Consider the following 22,001-nt stretch of genomic DNA (forward strand, 5'->3'; position numbering starts at 1 on the left):
GCCCTAAGTACTGATCCAGGCTGTAAGTTCATCTGCTTTCCCAATAATACTCCTTGCACTCTCTTACGCAATATTTGAGGTGCAATCTCATGTCTAGAATTGCAGTCAACCAGTAATCTGGCATTCCTAATTGCTTGCTGAACCTATTTTAGTGACTTGCGTCCGAGCACACCCGGATTGCTCAGAATATTTTCCAGTCTCTCAGCATTTCAATAATATACCAACTTACTATTTTTAACCATCAAAATGGGTCACCTCACATTTTTGCACATTACACTACATCTACTATATCCTCACCAATTCACTTTGTCTGTTTAAATCATCTCTCTGCATTCCCCTCACAACCCACACTGGCAAATAACTCTACATCATCAGCAATCTTGGCTGTCCTAATTAAAATCTTTAAACATTGATTCAGAAAAGTTGGGTCTCCAGCACTGATCTCTGTGGCACCCCACTGCTTCCTTTGTTTGTATTCTCTATTTTCTGTCGCTTAACTAATGGCAAGATATCACCCTTCCTCTCATCCCCAAACTCCCATGCTCTAGTTTTGGTTAATAATCTTTTGTGCTCAGCAAATCAAAGGATTGGATGTCCAAATATACTGCATTTGGATCCTTGACTTCCTCATTCACAGACCACAGTCTGTTCGTATTGGTGGAAATGTGTCAGCCTCGATACCAATCAGCACCTCAAGGCTGCGTGGTCAGCCTCCTGCTGTAGTCACTCCATACTCATGACTGCGTAGCCGGTCATAGTGCGAACTCCATCATCAAGTTCGCTGACGACACCACTGTTGTGGGACGTATCACTGATGGGGATGAGTGAGAGTATAGAAGAGAGATCGAGCGACTGTCCATATGGTGCCAGCACAATAACCTGGCCCTCAACACCAGCCAAACCAAGGAACTGACTGTGGACTTTGGAAGGAGTAGGATGGGGACCCACAGTCCCGTTTATATAGTTGAAAGGGTCAAGAGCTTCAAATTCCTGGGCGTGCACATCTCTGAAGATCTTTCCTGGTCAGAGAAATCTGATGCAATTAATAAGAAACCACATCAGCGCCTCAACTTCCTGAGAAGATTTCGGAGTCGGTTTGTCAAGGAGGACTCTCTCTAACTTCTACAGGTGCACAGTAGAGAGCATGCTGACCGGTTGCATCGTGGCTTGGTTTGGCAACATGGGTGCCCTGGAGCAGAAAAGCCTACAAAAAGTAGTAAACACTGCTCAGTCCATCACCGGCTCTGACCTCCCTTCCATCGAGGGGATCTATCGCAGTTGCTGCCTCAAAAAGGCTGGCAGTATCATCAAGGACCCACACCATCCTGGCCACACACTCATCTCCCCACTACTTTCAGGTAGAAGGTACAGGAGCCTGAAGACTGCAACGACCAGGTTCAGGAAAAGCTACTTCCCCACAGCCATCAGGTTATTAAACTTGGCTCGGACAAAACTCTGAACATTAATAGCCCATTATCTGTTTATTTGCACTTTATCAGTTTATTTATTCATGTGTGTATATATTTATATAATGGTATATGGACGCACTGATCTGTTCTGTAGTCATGCCTACTATGTTCTGTTGTGTTGAAGCAAAGCAAGAATTTCATTGTCCTATCAGGGACACATGACAATAAAATCTCTTGAATCTTGAATCATTGCCCTCATCATATTTATTTTGCTGGTCACAACCTCAAAAACTATCAGATTTGTCAAACATGATTTCCCATTTCATAAATTGATGGGGATTCTGCTCAATCCTATTATAAACAGATGGGTTGGTAAGTTTGCTGCTGACACCAACATTGGAAGAGTTGCAGTCAGTGAGGAATGTTGTCAGGAGATAAAGTGGGACATAGACCAGCTGCAGAAATAGGTGGAGAAATGGCAGCTTGAGTTTAACACAATCACATGTAAGGTGTTGCACTTTGGGAGGTTGAATGTAAGGAGAGAGTATACAGTTAATGGCAAACCCTTAACAGCATTGACGTGCAGGGTGATCTTGGCGTCCAAGTTCATAGCTTCATTGAAAGAGGCAGCACGAGTTGATAGGGTGGTTAAGGCAGCATATGGTATGCTTGCCTTCATTGCTATCGGCATTTAATATAAAAGTCAGGATGACATAATGCATCTCTACAGGACTTTTGTTCGGCCACATTTATAGTATTGCACACAGTTCTGGTTGTCCCATTACAGGAAAAATGTGGAAGCTTTGGAGAAGGAGCAGGGGTTTATCAGAATGCTGATTAGAGGGTTCCAGCTACAGGGAGAGGTTGAATAGACTCGAATTGTTTTTTTCTGGAACATCAGTGGTTAAGCGGAGTCTTGATAGAGGTATAAAAAATTACGAGAGGTAGCAATAGAGTCAGAACCTTATTGCCCAAGGTAGAAATGTCCAACACTAGAGGGCATAGCTATAAAATGAGATGGGGAAAGTTTAATGGAGATATGCAGGGGCAGGTTTTTTTGTACACAATGAGTGGTAGAGGCCTGGAATGCACTACCAGGGGTGGTTGAAGCAGATACTATAGTGGTGTTTAAGAGGTTTATGATTGATTGAAAATGCAGGGAAATGGATCGTATTCAGGCAAATAGATCAGTTTAACTTGACATCATGTTTGTGGGCTGTTGTAGGCCGAGGAGCCCGTTCCTGTGCTGTACTGTTTTAGTATTAGTTTTAGTTAGCGTGGAAACAGGCCCTTCAGCCCACAGAGTACATGCAGACCAACGATCACCTATACGTCAGTTCTGTTATCCCAGTTTCACATCCTTCATACTAACGGCAATTTACAGGTCAAATAACTTACAAACCTGCAAGTCTTTGGAATGTGGGAGGAAATTGGAGCACCCGGAGAAAACCCACGGGGTCACAGGGAGAACGTATAAACATTGTACAGACAGCATCCATAGTCAGGATTGAACCCAGGTCTCTGGTGCTGTGAGGCAGCAGCTCTTTGTCACTGTCCCAGCCCTGTTCTATAATCTATAATTATTATTTTCTAAATGTCCTCTACCACTTAATGATTCTAGCATTTTTCTTGGTACTGATGTCAGGCTAACTGATGTGCAGTTCCCAGTTTTTATCCTTTCTCCTTATATTTGTGATCTTCCAATATGCAAGTTGCCATTCTCCATCATGCTATGTTGTACTGTCAGTAGGTTAAATGGAAGATAGACATAAAAAGCAGGAGTAACTCAGCAGATCAGGCACCATTTCTGGAGAAAATGAATAAGTGATGCTTTGGGTTGAGACTCTTCTTCAATCTGAAGAAGGGTCTTGACCCAAAACATCACCTATTCCCCTTCTCCAGAAATGCTGCCTTACCCACGGAGTTATTCCAGCTTTTTGTCACTATCTTCAGTGTAAATCAGCATCTGCAGTTCTTTCCTATACAGTAAATTGAACGGGATGGCTTCAGAATTGATTTGCGTACTCAACTGATGATGCGGAACAGAACCAACAGCAGAATGGAATTCCCAATTATTAATCTTGTAGACTGGTAAATCCTTCACCGTAAGCAGATGGATTGCATTAATTATTTTTAAAAGTTATTAATTAAGAATGGAAAGTCAGCACAGGCATTGTTGCCAAATTTAAAACGTGAGAAAAAGTCACAGTGCGAGATGCACTTGATAGCCAACACAGTATCTATATTTAAGAAGGGGCATAATACACATCCAGAGGGAGAGATGGACTAGTCAGCTCAGCACTGCTGAGAACAAATAAAAGAATCCCAGCCAAAAATAATCGAGTACGATATATGGTAGTATGGATTTTAAAAGTAAAATCTGGTCTGACGAGCCTTGTTAGTTGCTTTGGAAAACATATCAAGAGAGAATTGACGTGAGATTTTGTTAAGTACCTGATAAATAAGGATGGAGAATGTGGAGCCAGCAAACAAGCAGTGATTGGATTGGACCAACACAACTGCAGATGCTGGTAAAATAAACCAAACACAGAAAATGCTGGATGCACGAGGAAAGTCAGCAGCATTTATGAAGAATGTTCTGAAGAAGATGAAGGGTCAGGACATGAAATATAGTTTTGTTTATTATTTCATGTGTACTGAAATACAGTGAAAAGCTTGTTCAGAATAATATCAAATCACACTTTACACAAGTACAATAGATCCTCTCCTGGAACAGCATGCAGGAGTAGCCACGTTCCAGCGCCATCTTGCAAGTCTCAAGTCTCTGAAATATTCAATTGTGGCCTTAAGAGCTATGCAATTCTTATTTTCTTAGTTTAAATCCTGGCATCATGGGGACATTGCAACAATGAAATAGAGGTCAGCCTGACCCAGCACTATGCCATCAGCTATTTCCATCGCCGTTCCGTGCATCTGCTGCAAGTAGCCCTCGATTTGCCCGCTCATCTGGCTGCTGCAGGGCATTCTGCGGCCTCCACCAACATCACGAAACCAGACCACCGTAACTGTGGTTTCTTTCTCTTTTAGCAGCCGCCACTCCGCTTCTGTTCACAAAGACAGTCCGTCGGGCCCCAGTTCTCGAGCTAATCACAGGATTTTTGGGGTGCTTTTCCGAGTTCCTGGGAGGTGACCGCTGACAGTCCGCTGCTGGCAATTTTCCCCTTCACCATCCACAGCCGCCACTTTGAAGATACCATCTTGGAGACATTGGAAATGTCGTTACTGAGAAAAGAACGGAGTCAACATTTCAGGTTATGGACCTGACATCAGAGCTGAAAAATAAATATGTTTGTAAAGCTTTGGGGAGATTGGGAAAGAGCATGTCTCTGAAAGGATATAACTGGGGTGACCATGAGGATTAGTTGTAAAATAGGTCATTTGGCCAATAAATAAATGGGAGCAGTTAGAGAGTGGGAACGTAGACAAAAGACCATTGCATTTGCAACTCTCTCCATCTTCTGTCTAGGTGAGAGGACAGGGCCAGAATGGTCATGTCCTCCATTCCCAGAGAATAAAAGGAACGAGACAACAACAAGCTGAGCAATATTACAGATGGATGACTGACATAGCCTGAGATACCCAAGTACTTGAAATTATAGAATTCAATATTAGGTCCCCAGAAGGCTGCAACATGTCCAGGCAGAAGACGAGATGCTGTTCCTCAAGCTTGCATTAGCATTTGCTATGACAAAACAGGAGGCCACAGATCAGTAGGTCAGTGTGGGAATGGGATGGGAAATTAAAGTGGCTGGTGACGGGAAGCTCAAGGTCGCCCTTAGACCGAATGCAATTACCCAATCTGTGTTTGATTTCTCCGATGTAGAGACAACCTGACCCCCTGGGCCTGTCGTCACACTCTGCATCTCTCAACTATCTTATTCTTTTTTCTACGTTCCCACTCTAACTTTTCATTACTTGATCAGATGATTTGTTTACAACTTATCCCCATGGTCACACGGTTTTTACCTATCATATACCTGTGCCCCACCCTCCCTGCAGCTTTGTTAGCTTCCTTTGTCTCCTGTTCAGTTCTGACAAAGGGTCGCTGACCTGAAACATTGCATCTTTTTCCTCTTCCCAATGATGGAGCCTTGACTTGCGGAGTATTTCCAGCATTTTCTGCTTTAAACTAACATTTAGGTTTACCTGTTAACAAATACCATCTGTATTATGAATGTGCCAGATATTGGCCATCTCCAACAAAGCAAACAACTTTCCCTTTACATTCAGAGTCTGAAGAATGGTCCCAACTGTCATCTGCTATTTCTCTCCTCAACTACCTGACCATCCAAGTTATTTCAGCTGATTATTTTTGTTCCATATTCCAGCATCTGCAATCTCTCATGTTTCATTTTACATTAAATTCTGTTACCACAGTTTAAAGTCACACCCCACTAAAACTCAACATACTGGCAGATAATCAATAATCAGAGGCTTAGCTATATCATGCTGCCTTAAACTGCTTTGCAAATGCGGCGGCATGGTGGCGCAGTGGTAGAGTTGCTGCCCTACAGGGCCAGAGACCCGTTCGATCCAGACTATGCTGTCTGTACGTAGTTTGTACGTTCTCCTCCAGACATGCATGGGTTTTCTCTGGGATTTCCGGTTTCTTCCCACATTCCAAAGACATATGGCTGGTATAATTATAAATTGTCACTAGTGTGTGTAGGATAGTGTTAATATGTGGGGATCGCTGATCGGCACGAACTCGGTAGGCCAAAGGGCCTTTTCCGCTCCGTAACTCTAAACTAGACCAAGTTAATTCTTGCCTTAATTATTTAACAGGAACTTTCGAATCTCCAAGATGTAGAATTTCATATTTTAGGCTTGTGGGAACACAGCCACCTTTAAGTTCTTCTCAAAATGCTCATCGTCCCGACTTGAAAATATATCACTATTTCAACATTATTACAGGGTCATAATCCTTGATCATCCAACTTAACTCATGAGAATAATATAATCACACATACTGTAGTACTTTAAGAGGATTAGCAAGAACTTCTCCACGGCTACTGAGGTTAGAGAATATCTTGCACATAATGTCATTAGATGATTAATTTGCAAACATTCCTATCTTATTACTGTGACCGTGCTTCATTAAACTCAAAGCATTTTCGGATGTTCTTGAGTCATGAAAGATACTATTTAGAGGCAACATGATCTTTGCAATTGCACATTCAAAGTCACAGTGCACAACACCCAGGATCATCTATAATAACTTACTGGCTAATTGAATCTAAAAATAGACACCGTATAGGTTTTGAGGAACAGAATGAATGATATTACTGACATTTTTGACAATGGACCTGACATTATGCTGTATTATGACAGAATTGTATCATTGAAGAATTAAGAAGCACTCTCTGTCTAATCAATGCTATACAATTATAATCAACGGTATAATTTAAATGAACTGCATGATGAGGAACTTTCATAATCTCACAAAATGAGAGTTGTGTGTGTGGATTAGCTGGTAGCACTCTTGTCTACGTCAGAAGGATGTGGGTTTAAATCATCATCTAGATATTTGAACACAGAAAATGACTCTCTCTCTCTCTCTCTAGACAGAGAGCTGCTTGATTGGGGGCAACATATTTCAAATGAGACTGGAAAATGAAGTTCCCGCTGCCCTTTAAGTGAACATTAAGGATAACACGGCATCATCTGAAAGAGCAGTGGAATTATTCCCCAAAATGCTGATGAATAGCTTTACCCCTTAACTAATGAAACAACATGATTATCACACTCTTTTTCACGTACATTTCAGATAGGCTATTGGCTACATATTAGAAGTACTTTAATGGCTTTAAAGAGCTCTGGGAAAACTCGACGCTGTGAAAGATGATTTTTTAATTCCACAGGGCACCACATTTAATATATTTGGCCCGGAAGAGTGCAGGTTTGATTTTTTTTTAATTATTAATCCAAGAAGTTCTAAAGAACTTTTATAAATATCTATATGATCCAACCTAATGAGTAAACCTTACTAAACAGCAACAAAGGAATAACTAATTGGGTACCCAAATTGTTGGATTACTTAACAATATTGTTGCCAGCTTTAAGAATTATTCACAAACATCTCAACAAACATCTCCTCTCGAACAATGGGGTAAAGTATTTTACTTTATCCCTTGTTTCCCTTTGCTTTATTAATAAAAGTATTATTTCAAGAGTACAACTCAATAAGCTGGTATTGAGCTCCAACCTACTGATTCTTTGGTGATATTTAAGTTCCTGTTTAATTTACAACTCACTGTTTTTTTTTAAATCTAGTGTGTTATCAGCGAGGAATTAAAATGTTGACTATCAGCATCTTCTCACATACTTCCTGTTTATTTTATTGATAACTCTATTCAAATCAGACGAGGTGATGCAAAGATACCAAGTGAAATTGATCATCATTATTTAGAAGCAAGATATACTAACATAATATTCAAAGCTAAATGCTATTTTATAACATTTTTTTACCCAAAGCAGTACCTGTAATATTTCTTCTGGATGATCTTTGGCAGATGCTATGAGAAGAGAATGTCCACAAACAATACCTTCTGCTACAAAATACTTCAGTAACATCCGTGAGTAGCTTTCATATCTGTCTTCCTCTGTAAGTGTAAGCACATAAAACAATTTGGTTAGGTATTAATAAATAAAATTCCAAGCATTAAAATTACAGATATACGTGTCTGGAAAAGCTGAATAATTCCTTGCCAAACAATTGTCAAACTGGGCCTTATAGTTTCTGTAAGGTATAGATGCTCAAGTTCAATTTATCTGGAACAAAAAGTCAGCAATACATCTGACTTTTAAACTACTTTCCCATAATTTGACTATCAGAAAGTCTGACACTAACAGAAAGCAGTCTTACAACAAGAATGATTTCATCAATATTTTGCAGAGTAAATTTGGCATTTAATACTAGTCAAAAAGCAAGTAAACATTTTCTTTGTAAAGTTGATTGTCAATAAAATTTTTGTCTAAAATTTTAATTTGTATTATAAATTTACTTGTATTTCTTTCTTTTGTTTCATCTCCAATTAAAATCTTGGTAATTCCACCAATTCTAACATATTTAAACTGTGATTACACTTTTTCTCCCGCATTTATATACCGTTGATCATTCAATTGAAAATTAACTTTAAAGTGATATTGGCAGTATTCACAATTAAATTTTGTAAGTATTTCTCATCTCTATTATCTTATTTATTTAGTCTGGTAAATTGTGCAAACCGACTTGCTTGCGAGTTATCAGGTCATTCCATTTGTGAAATATAAATTGTACCCAACTGTTCATTAGATATGCTCCATTTAATTTTCATTAGAGCAACAAATATCCTTTGTTAATTTAAAAACAGATTTTTTTGGATTACGACATGAAAAAATAGCTGGAAATTTATACATGTTTAATGTCTGAATGCAGATTTAGTGAAATCAAAAGCCTCACACTTTTTGTTTATTTTGGAATACTCAGAATATGCTTAAAAATGATGCATTCCCCTCGTGTGACAGAACACTGCTTCTGCATTAGAAAGGTTAACAATCAACTCAAAGTCAATCTTTTAAAATAAACTCCACAAAAACGTACTGACAATATTTTTGATGACTGTCAGCAGCTTCTATAAAGAAAATGACAGCTCTACAATTTGTCATTTTATGAATTGTCTATAGTAATTGAATTTAAAAAAAGGTTTAATGACCTAGAAATCAGAGGACCAAGTAAGCCCTCAGATGGTATTCTTTTAGGCCGTTTGAAGATATCAAAGTTAACAATAATAGATCACAACTGAAAGCTGCTACAAGGGTCTGACACTTTTTTGGGTTAGAGGGCTCTGCTGTAGTCCTTTCCTTTTACAGACTGGCATTAAAGATATTCCTTTCAACGAAACAACAATTGCTTTAAAAAGGTCGACAAGTTTACGAGTCATAAAAAATGTTGCAACTAAATGTTTGTAGTTCTCAACATTGATCTCATCAAAATATTGAGGTATATTTTAATATAGCCATATTTTGACATAGTTAATTAGAACTGGGCTTTGCCTTAAGCCATTTGTCCACAAATTACTCTGGAGGATTCATAGCAAATCTGGGTGATTTTTAAAAATCCAAACATCATATCGACAATTTAGATAAAATGCAACTTTAGTATATTGCAAAGAGCATTTTGGTTTTAGATCGGACATTGTCAATGTGATATTCACATTACTTGTATTCAATAGAAAATAGCACAACGGTACTCAATGGGAGCACCAGCATTCAATGTTATATCAGGGAACAAGAAGTGAAACTATTGCTTCTTTTACATTGCACAAAATCAGTTTACAAAAGAGCGTATTTTCTCCCTATCAACAAGGAAATTTGGCAAGTTTACTTTGGGGTTGCTGTTAAATATTGTAAACGTGCATTTAGCCCAATGCAGATGAATATGCATGGCAAAACAGACACTCAAGAGATTAAGAGAATATTGGAAGGACCAAGCATTCCCTACATAATCATGGTAGACCCAACCTGTGCTTTCTTTTCGTGATGGCCAGGGAGCCAAATTTAGTAAATGGGGAAACACTAGGTGCAATAAGAAAGTAATAGAATTGCTTTATCAAGCTGTGTACTAATGAATTTAGTAATGTTATTACCATAGCTTATTTAACAGTACTCAATCAAGAGATTGTGGCTTTCAGTTCACCATTAGCTGTTTGCGCTTATGGTACATCTGATGGTTTAGTTGAGAATTAAAGCAGATTTTCACTGTTAAATAAACAATTGTTTCCATTAACCATTTGCCAGTTGTTTATTTCAGAGATGCTACTGGGCAGTGAAGATCACATGAGATGATTTATACAGCAATAAGTTTCCCTTGAATCCTGGTCTAGATTGCTCCCTCAGCTATAATCAAAGCAAACAAACAATTGTTGAATCCTGAGCTTAAAATGGCAACGGCATTTATTTATATATTCCATTGGTACACCAGAATTCACATTATTGTACAAAACAATGAGGATGAAAATGAAACTAAGTTAAGATCCTCAGAGGACGAGGAGTATCATGGGTGTGAAGAAAAAACCTTCTCAGAAATGATGGACCTTCTGTGCTAGGACATCAAATTGGGATCCAAGTTCACAATTCCTTTAATGTAGCAACCCAAATAGATTCACTGGTAAAGATGGTGTATGGTATGCTTACTTTCATAGGTCAGGAGACTGGGTGTTAGGGTTAGGAAATCATGTTACATCTTTATAAAACTTTAGTTAGGATGCATTTGGAGTTTTCTTTGTAGTTTTCATTGGCCCATTACAGGAAGGATGTAGAGTCTTTGTAGTGGTCACAGAAAAGGTTTTCAGATTCAGATTCAGATTCAATTTTAATTGTCATTGTCAGTGTACAGTACAGAGACAACGAAATGCATTTAGCATCTCCCTTGAAGAGCGACATAGCAAACGATTTGAATAAAAAAAATAAGTGTCCGTGTCGGGGGGGGGGGGGGGGGGGGGGGGGGGGGGGGTGGGGGGGGGGGGGGGGGGGGGGGGGGGGGGGGGGGGGGGGGGGGGGGGGGGGGGGGGTGGTGATTGGCAGTCACCGAGTGGTTGTTTAGTAGAGTGAGTCCGCCGGAAAGAAGCTGTTCCGCGACCTGCAGGTTCGGCAACGGAGAGACCTGTAGCGCCTCCCGGATGGTAGGAGGGTAAACAGTCCATGGTTGGGGTGAGAGCAGTCCTTGGCGATGCTGAGCGCCCTCCGCAGACAGCACTTGCTTTGGACAGACTCAATGGAGGGGAGCGTGGAACCGGTGATGCGTTGGGCACCACCCTCTGCAATGCCTTCCGGTCGGAGACAGGGCAGTTGCCATACCATACTGTGATGCAGATGTAGACAGATGGACCTTCTTCAGTCTCCTCAGGAAGAAGAGACGCTGTTATTGTGAGTCCAAGAGAGAGGTCATCGGAGATGTTGACTCCCAGGAACCTTTTCCACCTAGTCCCGTTAATGTTTTGCGTGGCCCAGTTAAGGCACCATGCTGCTAAGTGCTGGACCTCCTCCCTGTAGAGTCTTTGTTGCTGAGAGGCCAGTTGTATCATCTGCAAATGATGGTTTAGTACAATGCACAGGTGGATCATAGAGGGGAGTAGAGGAGATTGGACAAACCCTGAGATTTCAGGGTTTCCCCAGAGCATCGGAGGCTTGAGTGGAGACCTGGGAGTTTATAAAATTGAGAGAGGCATGGATAGAGTAATCGGTAAGAACCTTTCGCATAAAGTAGAAGTATCACTTGGATATAGCTTGGGATGAGGGTGGAAAGCTTTATGGAGATGTAAGCAAGTTTTAATTAGATGTTTTTAATAGACAATAGACAATAGGTGCAAGAATAGGCCATTCAGCCCTTCGAGCCAGCACCGCCATTCAATGTGATCATGGCTGTTCATCCACAATCCTGCCTTCTTCCCATATCCCCTGACCGCTATCTTTAAAAACCCTATCAAGCTCTCTCTTGAAAGAATCCAGAGAACCGGCCTCCACCGCCCTCTGAGGCAGAGAATTCCACAGACTCACAACTGTGTGAAAAAGTGTTTCCTCATCTCTGTTCTAAATGGCTTACCCCTTATTCTTAAACTGTGGCCCCTGGTTCTGGACTCCCCAACATCGGGAACTTGCTTCCTGCCTCTAGAGTGTCCAAACCCTTAATAATCATATGTTTCAATAAGATCCCCCCTCATCTTTCTAAATTCCAATGTATACAAGCCACCCCATTCTATCAACATATGACAGTTCTACCATCCCGGGAATTAACCTGGTGAACCTACGCTGCACTCCCTCAATAGCAAGAATGTCCTTCCTCAAATTTGGAGACTAAAACAGCACACAATACTCCAGGTGTGGTCTCACTAGGGCCCTGTACAACTACAGAAGAACCTCTTTGCTCCTATACTCAACTCCTCTTGTTATGAAGGCCAACATGCCATTCGCTTTCTTCACTACCTGTTGTACCTGTATGCTTACTTTCATTGACTGATGACCAAGGACCCCCCAGATCCCATAGTACTTCCCCTTTTCACAACTTGACACGATTTAGATAATAGTCTGCCTTCCTGTTTTTGCTACCAAAGTGGATAACCTCACATTTATCCACATTAAACTGCATCTGCCATGCATCTGCCCACTCATCCAACCTATCCAAGTCACCCTGCATTCTCATCGCATTCTCCTCACAGTTCACATTGCCACCCAGCTTTGTGTCATCTATAAATTTGCTAATGTTATGTAATCCCGTCATCTAAATCATTAATATATATTGTAAATAGCTGCTGTCCCAGCACTGAGCCTTGCGGTACCCCACTAGTCATTGCTTGCCATTCTGAAAGGGACCCGTTAATCCCTACTCTTTATTTCCTGTCTGCCAACCAATTTTCTATCCATGTCAGCACTCTACCCCCAATACCATGTGCCCTAATTTTGCCCACTAATCTCCTATGTGGGACCTTATCAAATGCTTTCTGAAAGTCCATGTACACTACATCCACTGGCTCGCCCTTGTCCATTTTCCTTGTTACATCCTCAAAAAAGTCCAGATTAGTCAAGCATGATTTCCCCTTCGTAAATCCATGCTGACTCAGACCGATCCTATGACTGCTATCCAAATGTGCCGCTATTTCATCTTTTATGATTGATTCCAGCATCTTTCCCACCACCGATGTCAGTCTAACTGGTCTATAATTCCCTGTTTTCTCTCTCCCGCCTTTCTTAAAAAGTGGGATAACATTAGCTACCCTCCAATCCACAGGAACTAATCCTGAATCTATAGAACATTGGAAAATGATCACCAATGCGAACACAATTTCTCGAGCCACTTCCTTAAGTACCCTGGGATGCAGACCCAGGCCCTGGGGATTTATCAGCTTTCAGTCCATCAGTCTATCCAACACCATTTCCTGCCTAATGTGGATTTCCTTCAGTTTTTCCGTCACCCCAGATCCTCTGGCCACCAGTACATCAGGAAGTTTGTTTGTGTCCTCCTTAGTGAAGACGGATCCAAAGTAGCTTTTCAACTCATCTGCCATTTCCTTGTTCCCTATAATAAATTCACCCTTTTTAGTCTTCACGGATCCAACTTTGGTCTTAACGAGGGTAGGTGTCGGGAACAGCGTGGTAGGTGTCGGGAACGTGCTTCCAGGAATGGTAATGGAAGCAGATACTATAGCAATGTTTAAGAGGCTTTTAGAAAAGTACATGAATATGCCGGAATGGAAGGATACGGATCATGTGCAGCATTAATATGACATAATGGTCAGCATGGACATCATGGGCTGAAAGGCCCATTGCTGTGCTGTACTAAGTTCTATAATTGCACAGATTTAGAACAAGAACGATAATCAAACCATATACAACTATTTTACTTTCACAGCATACTTCAAAGATCTGACAATAGCAGCACAAACATTAGCATCTCCAGCTCCCAAGCATGCAGCGCCTCACCTCAGTCTGGCAGTAGCAAAAAATAATAAAATGAACACCATGCAGTTTCGCGCATGGAGAAGAAAAATAGATCAAACATTAATGCGCAAGTCTGAGTGTGTATGAGCCTGTCTGAATTATCATTGTGCAATGCAATTGCTTAGTGCAAGAACCACAGTGACCTGGTAGGAGGTTGGCTCTTTGCCCAAATTAAAAATAAATTACTGAACAAGAGCTGTAGAACTCAAGAGATCTGTGAATGAAGGAGATTGGCAGCTTTATCTGCTACAATAAATGCGTATAGTGGGACTTGACTGGGTACCAAACTCTTTGTCAATCATTCATAGTCGTGCATGGGCAACTAAAAAAACTGGCATAGACAAGAAAAGCTTGGGTACATGCCTAATGATGCAGCAAAAAAACAAAACAAAGAGCAGTAAGTCAACACAGCCACTTTGAAAGGCAAGTTAAAAAAGTGTACATTTATATAGCAGCCTTTATAACCTCAGGGTATTGCAAATTGCTTTACATGCAATTAAATGCTATTTTTAAATGTAGTCATCACTGTAGTACAAGAATGATGGCAACTGATCTGCATGCAGGCAGATTTCAGAAGCATTATATTTTCAGTGATGTTGACTGACGTTAATTATGTGACATGATTATGATGGGCCCATTGTATCCAACTGAGAGGCTGGATGAAGTCTTAGTTTAAGATAGACACAAAATGCTTGAGTGATTCAGAGGGCCAGGCAACATCTCTCGAGAAAATGGATAGGTGACGTTTCGGGTTGGGACCCTTCTTCAGACTTAAGACTGTGTTCTTAGTTTCTTAGTTTAATGTTGGATCCAAAATACAGTAGCACCGCCTCAGTAATGCACAGAACAGCCACCTAGATTTTGTTGCCAAAATCATTGACAGTGCTTGACTTCATGATCTGCTGATTTAGAAACCAAGAAAATCAACTTCTCAGATAGATGTAAAAGGTTTTCACTGTTATCCCAGAATTGTTACTCTTTATGTTACCAAAATGGATTATCTGGTCATTTTCAAATCGATGTGTGTGAGCTTGCCAGGCACAAAATTGGCTGCTGTATTTCCAACTCTAGAACTACAAATGTACCTCAGAGCACTTGGGGAGCACAAAAGGCACAATATAAACATTATGGGCCTGTCCCATTTAGGCGATTTTTCAGGCGACTGTCAGGCAGTCGCCTGAAAACACGGCAACTGTCCGAGTGGAACACCCACACATAATTTCCTTCACCAGCCTGTTATGCAGGCGGGGGACAGGGGAAGCGGGGGTAGTGCTGAGTGAAATTCACACGGTGCAAAGCCAAGGTGATACAGCCACACACAGCGATGAACAGGAAGGTTAGTGCTGTAATTAAGACGGCTAAAGCACAGTGTACGGTAAGTCATTTAAAGGAGGGGGAAGGGGGGCAGAGGGGGGAGGAGAGAAAAAACTGATAGCCCCCCCATTTCAGGGCACCATAATGTTTGGGACACAGCAATGTCATGTGAGTGAAAGTAGTCGTGTTTCATATTTTGTTACATATCCTTTGCATGCAATGACTGTTTGAAGTCTGCAATTCATGGACATCACCAGTTGCTGGATGTCTTCTCTGGTGATGCTCTGCCAGGCCTGTATTGCAGCCATCTTTAGCTTATGCTTGTTTTGGGGGGCTAGTCCCCTTCAGCTTTCTCATCAGCATATAAAAGGCATGCTTAATTGGGTTCAGATCAGGTGATTGACGGCCACAAGAATTGACCATTTTTTAGCTTTGAAAAACTCCTTTGTTGCTTTAGCAGTATGTTTGGGATCATTGTCTTGCTGCAGAATGAACCACCGGCCAATGAATTTTGAGGCATGTGTTTGAACTTGAGCAGATAGGATGTGTCTATACCCTTCAAAATTCATTATGCTACTACCATCGGCAGTTGTATCATCAATGAAGATACACGAGCCAGTACCTTCAGCAGCCATACATGCCCCCAGGCCATAACACCCCCACCACCGTGTTTCACAGATAGAAACATAGAAAATAGGTGCAGGAGTAGGCCATTTGGCCCTTCGAGCCTGCACCGCCATTCAATATGATCATGGCTGATAATCCAACTCAGTATCCTGTACCTGCCTTCTCTCCATACCCCCTGATCCCTTTAGCCACAAGGGGCACATCTAACGCCCTCTTAAATATAGCCAATGAACTGGCCTCAACTACATTCTGTAGCAGAGAATTCCAGAGAGTAACCACTCTGTGTGAAAAAAAAATATTCTCATCTCGGTCCTAAAAGATTTCCCCCTTATCCTTAAACTGTGACCCCTTGTTCTGGACTTCCCCAACATTGGGAACAATCTTCCTGCATCTAGCCTGTCCAACCCCTTAAGAATTTTGTAAGTTTTTATAAGATCCCCCCTCAATCTTCTAAATTCTAGCAAGTACAAGCCGAGTCTATCCAGTCTTTCTTCATATGAAAGTCCTGACATCCCAGGAATCAGTCTGGTGAACCTTCTCTGTACTCCCTCTATGGCAAGAATGTCCTTCCTCAGATTAGGAGACCAAAACTGTACGCAATACTCCAGGTGCGATCTCACCAAGACCCTGTACAACTGCAGTAGAACCTCCCTGCTCCTATACTCAAATCATTTTGCTATGAATGCTAACATACCACTCGCTTTCTTCACTGCCTGCTGCACCTGCATGCCTACTTTCAATGACTGGTGTACCATGGCACCCAGGTCTCGTTGCATCTCTCCTTTTCCTAATCGGCCACCATTCAGATAATAGTCTACTTTCCTGTTTTTACCACCAAAGTGGATAACCTCACATTTATCCACATTATACTGCATCTGCCATGCATTTCCCCACTCACCCAGCCTATCCAAGTCACCTTGCAGCCTCCTAGCATCCTCCTCACAGCTAACACTACCCCCCAGCTTCGTGTCATCCGCAAACTTGGAGATGTTGCATTCTATTCCCTCGTCCAAATCATTAATATATATTGTAAATAGCTGGGGTCCCAGCACTGAGCCTTGCGGTTCCCCACTAGTCACTGCCTGCCATTGTGAAAAGGACCCGTTTACTCCTACTCTTTGCTTCCTGCCAGCCAGTTCTCTATCCACATCAATACTGAACCCCCAATACCGTGTGCTTTAAGTTTGTATACAAATCTCTTATGTGGGACCTTGTCGAAAGCCTTCTGAAAGTCCAGATATAACACATCCATTGGTTCTCCCTTATCCACTCTACTAGTTACATCCTGGAAAAAGTTTATAAGATTCGTCAGACATGATTTACCTTTCATAAATCCATGCTGACTTTGTCCAATGATTTCACCACTTTCCAAATGTGCTGCTATCCCATCTTTAATAACTGACTAGCAGTTTCACCACTACCGATGTTAGACTAACTGGTGTAATTCCCTGTTTTCTCTCTCCCTCCCTTTTTAAAAAGCGGGGTTACATTAGCTACCCTCCAATCCTCAGGAGCTACTCCAGAATCTAAAGAATTTTGAAAAATTATCACTAATGCATCCACTATTTCTGGGGCTACTTCCTTAAGTACTCTGGGGTGCAGCCTATCTGGCCCTGGGGATTTATCGGCCATTAATCCATTCAATTTACCTAACACCACTTCCCGGCTAACCTGGATTTCACCTGGATGAGGTGGTATGCTTTGGATCTTGGGCAGTTCCTTCTCTCTTCCAAACATTACTCTTACCATCACTCTGATACAAGTTAATCTTCTTCTCATCTGTCCACAAGATTTTATTCCAGAACTGTAGCTGCTCTTTTAAGTACTTCTTGGCAAACTGTAACCTGGCCATCCTATTTTTGCAGATAACCAGTGGTTTGCATCTTGCAGTGTAGCCTCTGCATTTCTGTTCATGAAGTCTTCTGCGGCCAGTTGTCATTGGCAAATCCACCCCTGAAGAGTGTTTCTGATCTGTCGGAAAGGTGTTTGGGGATTTTTCTTTATCATAGAGAGAATTCTTCTGTCATCAGCTGTGGAGGTCTTCCTTGGCCTGCCAGTCCCTTTGTGAGTAGTAAGCTCACCAGTACTCTCTTTCTTCTTAATATGCATAAGGTTTGGCTGATGTCTCTAAAGGTTTTATTCTTGTTTCTCACTCATAATGGCTTCTTTAACTTTCATTGGCACAGCTTTGGTCCTCATGTTGATAAACAGCAATAAAAGTTTCCAAAGGAGGTGGAAAAACTGGAAAAAAGATTAGGTGCTGAGAGCTCTCTTCTACCCGCATTAAGGTGGGAATTCAACACACCTGAGCTATTACAAACACCTGTGAAGCCATGTGTCCCAAACATTATGGTGCCCTGAAATGGGCGGGACTATGTATAAACACAGCTGTAATTTCTACATGGTGAAACCATAATGTATAAAAATACCCTTTAATAAAATCTGACAATGTGCACTTAAACCACATGTGATTTTTTTCTATTACAAATCTCAAATTGTGGAGTACAGAGGCAAATAAATAAATGATGGGTCTTTGTCCCAAACATTATGAAGGGCAGTGTAATTCAGCAATGCAACTGAGGAAATTATGTCCCTCTCAGGTTAAGATCCTATTGTACTATTTCAAAGAACAGCATGGGAGTTACTCCAATATTCTGGCCAATTATTTATTCTACAATATTTTTTTCTTAACTGCTCATTATCACACTGTTTGTGTGAATGTGTTGCATGCATATTGGGTGTGGTAGATTCCGCAACAGTACCCAAACCAGAAATACTTCAGAAGAAATGTGCTTTGGGAACTTTATATATATGACATATTATATACAAAATATATAATGGAGAACAGGCAGGAAAAGTCAAATTGAAGCTTAGATCAGATTAGCCATGATCTTATTTCAGAGCATGGCACAGAGTCTATGCAGGTATCTATTTCTACTTGCACACAGGAAGCTGCGGAGAAGCTGGGAGGTGGATCCCCGCGGCCAGACTGAGTTGGAGCGGTCTGGAGTGAATCCGCGGTAATTGAGAATGGCGTCCGCGGTCGTGGAAAGTCGAGGTCTGGTGGCAAACGGGGTTCGAGGATGGCGCCGGCAGTCGAGGACGAGGTCGGGAGAAGGCGGTCGAGACTACGGGTCACTGGCAGGTTGAGGACAGGTCGGCGGCGGGTATCGGAGGTCAGATGCGTTACATGGGTGCCGGATGTTGGACATGCTGCCGAGAACAAAGGAGGACCTGGCGTGGGGGAACCACCAAAAAGGAGAACAAAAGGAGACCCCCGGCATGGGGGGGGGGGCACTAAGAGGGAGGACAAAGGAGGACTTGCCGTGGAGTGGCTGCCGAGAGGAAAAACAAAGGAGGATGCGGCGAGGGGAGACTGCCGAGAACTAAATACTTTGTGTTAAAAGGGAATACTTTGTAACTTTCTTGGCATCCTTAATGTGGCACTCTTTGTACACCTTGGATGTGCAAAACAAAGAATTTCATTGTGACATGTCACATGTGATAATACAGTATCATTAATTCATATTGCTCATACACCCGTGACAGGTGAGCTGTATAACCAAGGCTATGATGGTGATTTCTTGCTTAAACTCCCAATACACTGTGTAGGACAATATTTCATTTTATATATATATATAAATAAATAAATATATATATATATATATATATATATACACATACAACAGTGAAAAGCAAAACTGAAAGTACTCAATAAATCAGACAGCAGCTATGCAAAAAGAAAAATTAAACTAATATCTTTCATTAGATCTGTTGAGTTTCTCCAGCATTTCTATGTTAATTTCAAATAGTCTGCAGCTATTTGCTTCTTTCAGTTTAAATAATTGTAATAATGTGCACAGAATTATCATAGATTATTTAGCCTAGGTGTCATGTAATGAACTTTTGGATAAAAAAATTGAATTATTATTATTTTTAAAACCTCTACTGCATGTCTGATCTTATCATACAAAAACACAACACTTTTTTCTTCTCTCTTACTCTAAACAATCCATCTAACCCTGTAGGGTGAACTGGAATGATTGTATAACATGGCATCACACTTTATGAATAATTAAATCCAATGAGTGCCGTCATTACAAGTACAATCGTGTTTCTGTTTCAGATGGAGTCAAAACATACTAGTTCTTTCACCTGCTCCTTCTCCAATAGCACTGGAGAAAATGCCTCCAATTGGTAGAGCTGGGATTTGTAGGTCAAAAAGAAAATAAATTGAAGAAAATGCAACAAAACAATTTAGGTGTGCCTTTCTCAGAAATAAATATGAATTGCTTATCATTCTTGATGGAACACCCAACCACAAACAGACCGATTGATTAGAGGGTTCGATTTATATTTAAGGGACAGAAATTCAGTGCTGTGACACAAATAATAAAACATGATGAGGCTATCCAACCCTCTGAGCCATCCGTGCTATACAATATAAAGGCTAAGCCTACACTACCACTGACCAGCAAAACATTACTAATCCCCTCATGTCCAAAGTTTTATTGACCTCAGCCTTGAAAGTACTCAATAGCTAAGCATCCACCCCACTCCAAATATTTACAAACCTTTTGAGGAAGATATTTCCCATTGCCATCTGAAATGCCTGACCTCTCTTCTTGGCGGCATGCCCATTGTTTCATACATTCCACAAAGGAACCAATGTCTTGACATCTATTTTGTCAACTCAGACCCCCTCTCTCAAATTCTTCTACATTGCAAAGACAAACAATGAGAAGTAATTGTGGATGCTCATTTGAATGGTTCTGGAACTATTTAACTCAACAGGGCCATCGTATGTTAGCAGGCCTTTGCCCCACTTCATCTCCCACAGACATGTAATGTTCTGCTTTCCATCTTGTTACCTTTTGAGCAACACAATTAAATTGGTATTCCTACTCTCCCTGGAAGTGCATTCCAGATTCTCGCCACACACTGCCAAAACACTTATTTCCATTATTTTTGTTTTCTTTTGCCAATCACCTTTCTAAATCCTCTTGTTCTTAACCCTTGTACACTTAGGATAGTTTTTCTCTGTCACCTCCCTCCAGATATCTGATGATATTAAATAACTGTCAGATTCTCTCTCACATCTGAAGAACAATCCCAGTTTCTCCAGTCTATCTAGGTAAGTAAAGACCTTCATTCCTCAAATCAAACTGGTAAATCACGTCCAAAGCCTTCATATCCTTCCTGCAGTGTGGTGTCCAGAATTGGATAAGGCTAAGAGTACACGAGTTGTCTTTCATGAAGTCTGTCACATTCATAATTATATTATTTAGTTTATACTGCATATTATTCTGCTGAGTGGAACACAATATTGCTTTCACGTGCTTTTGTGTTAAATTTCATCTGCATCCAACTGTCAATTCTACCAGCCTGTCTGTTTGCTTCAAGTCTAATACTTTCTTTCTCACAATTTCTCATGTGGCTTGATAACTGATTCTATGCAGTAACTTGCAATATTTTCCAACATCTATGGTGGCGTGTGCATGTTTGGTTTATGGAGTCAAATTAGGAACCTTGCTTGTGAATGTAAATAAAAAGCACAAGACTCTTGTATAATTACGAGGAGGGAACCACGAGGCTCTTCCCGCAGCATTTTTGCATGGGCATTGTAAAAAGTCAATTTAAAACTTTTAGATTGTATCCTATCATGCACAAGTCTTCAACTTTGCAGTCTCTTTAGCTCTTAAAAAGCTTTTGTTTCATAAACATATGATACATATTGCAATGCATTGGAATAAAATAGCCAGGATCAGGTTTGACAATATCATTGCTTGCCTAAAGAAATTACTGAAGTAGATGGGCTTTTACAGTAATCCATTAATTTTATGATCAAAGCAGCTTGCTCTATTGTGGCCTCTTAAATGGCACTTTCAGATCTGCTTCCACTGCCACCCTGGCAGCTCATTCCAGGCACCCACCACTTTGTGCAACAAAAATTAACCTGTATATCTGCTTTAAAATTTCTCCCTCTGACACTATCACTCCGGGGAAAAAACTACCTACCCTTTCTTTGCTTCTTATAATTTTATATACAAATACCTTGGAGTGTACCTGGACAGTAAACTAGATTGGTCCAGGAACGTTGAGTACCTGTACAAGAAGGGACAGAGCCCGCTCTACTTTTTGAGAAGGCTCCGCTCC

The 22,001-nt window shown here is 41.0% G+C and overlaps 1 protein-coding gene across 3 annotated transcripts in view; it reads right to left on the reverse strand.

Moving 5' to 3' along the window:
- Window positions 1–22,001, reverse strand: part of elp4 (elongator acetyltransferase complex subunit 4) — a 169,796-nt gene that overhangs the window by 137,234 nt on the left and 10,561 nt on the right. For all 3 annotated transcript variants that reach the window (XM_055649259.1, XM_055649260.1, XM_055649261.1), the window contains one exon: window positions 7,911–8,032. In XM_055649259.1, coding sequence (XP_055505234.1) covers window positions 7,911–8,032 — 122 coding nt within the window. The remainder of the gene's footprint in view (window positions 1–7,910; window positions 8,033–22,001) is intronic.

The sequence above is a fragment of the Leucoraja erinacea genome, chromosome 18, assembly GCF_028641065.1.
Source record: "Leucoraja erinacea ecotype New England chromosome 18, Leri_hhj_1, whole genome shotgun sequence".
NCBI lineage: Eukaryota > Metazoa > Chordata > Chondrichthyes > Rajiformes > Rajidae > Leucoraja > Leucoraja erinaceus.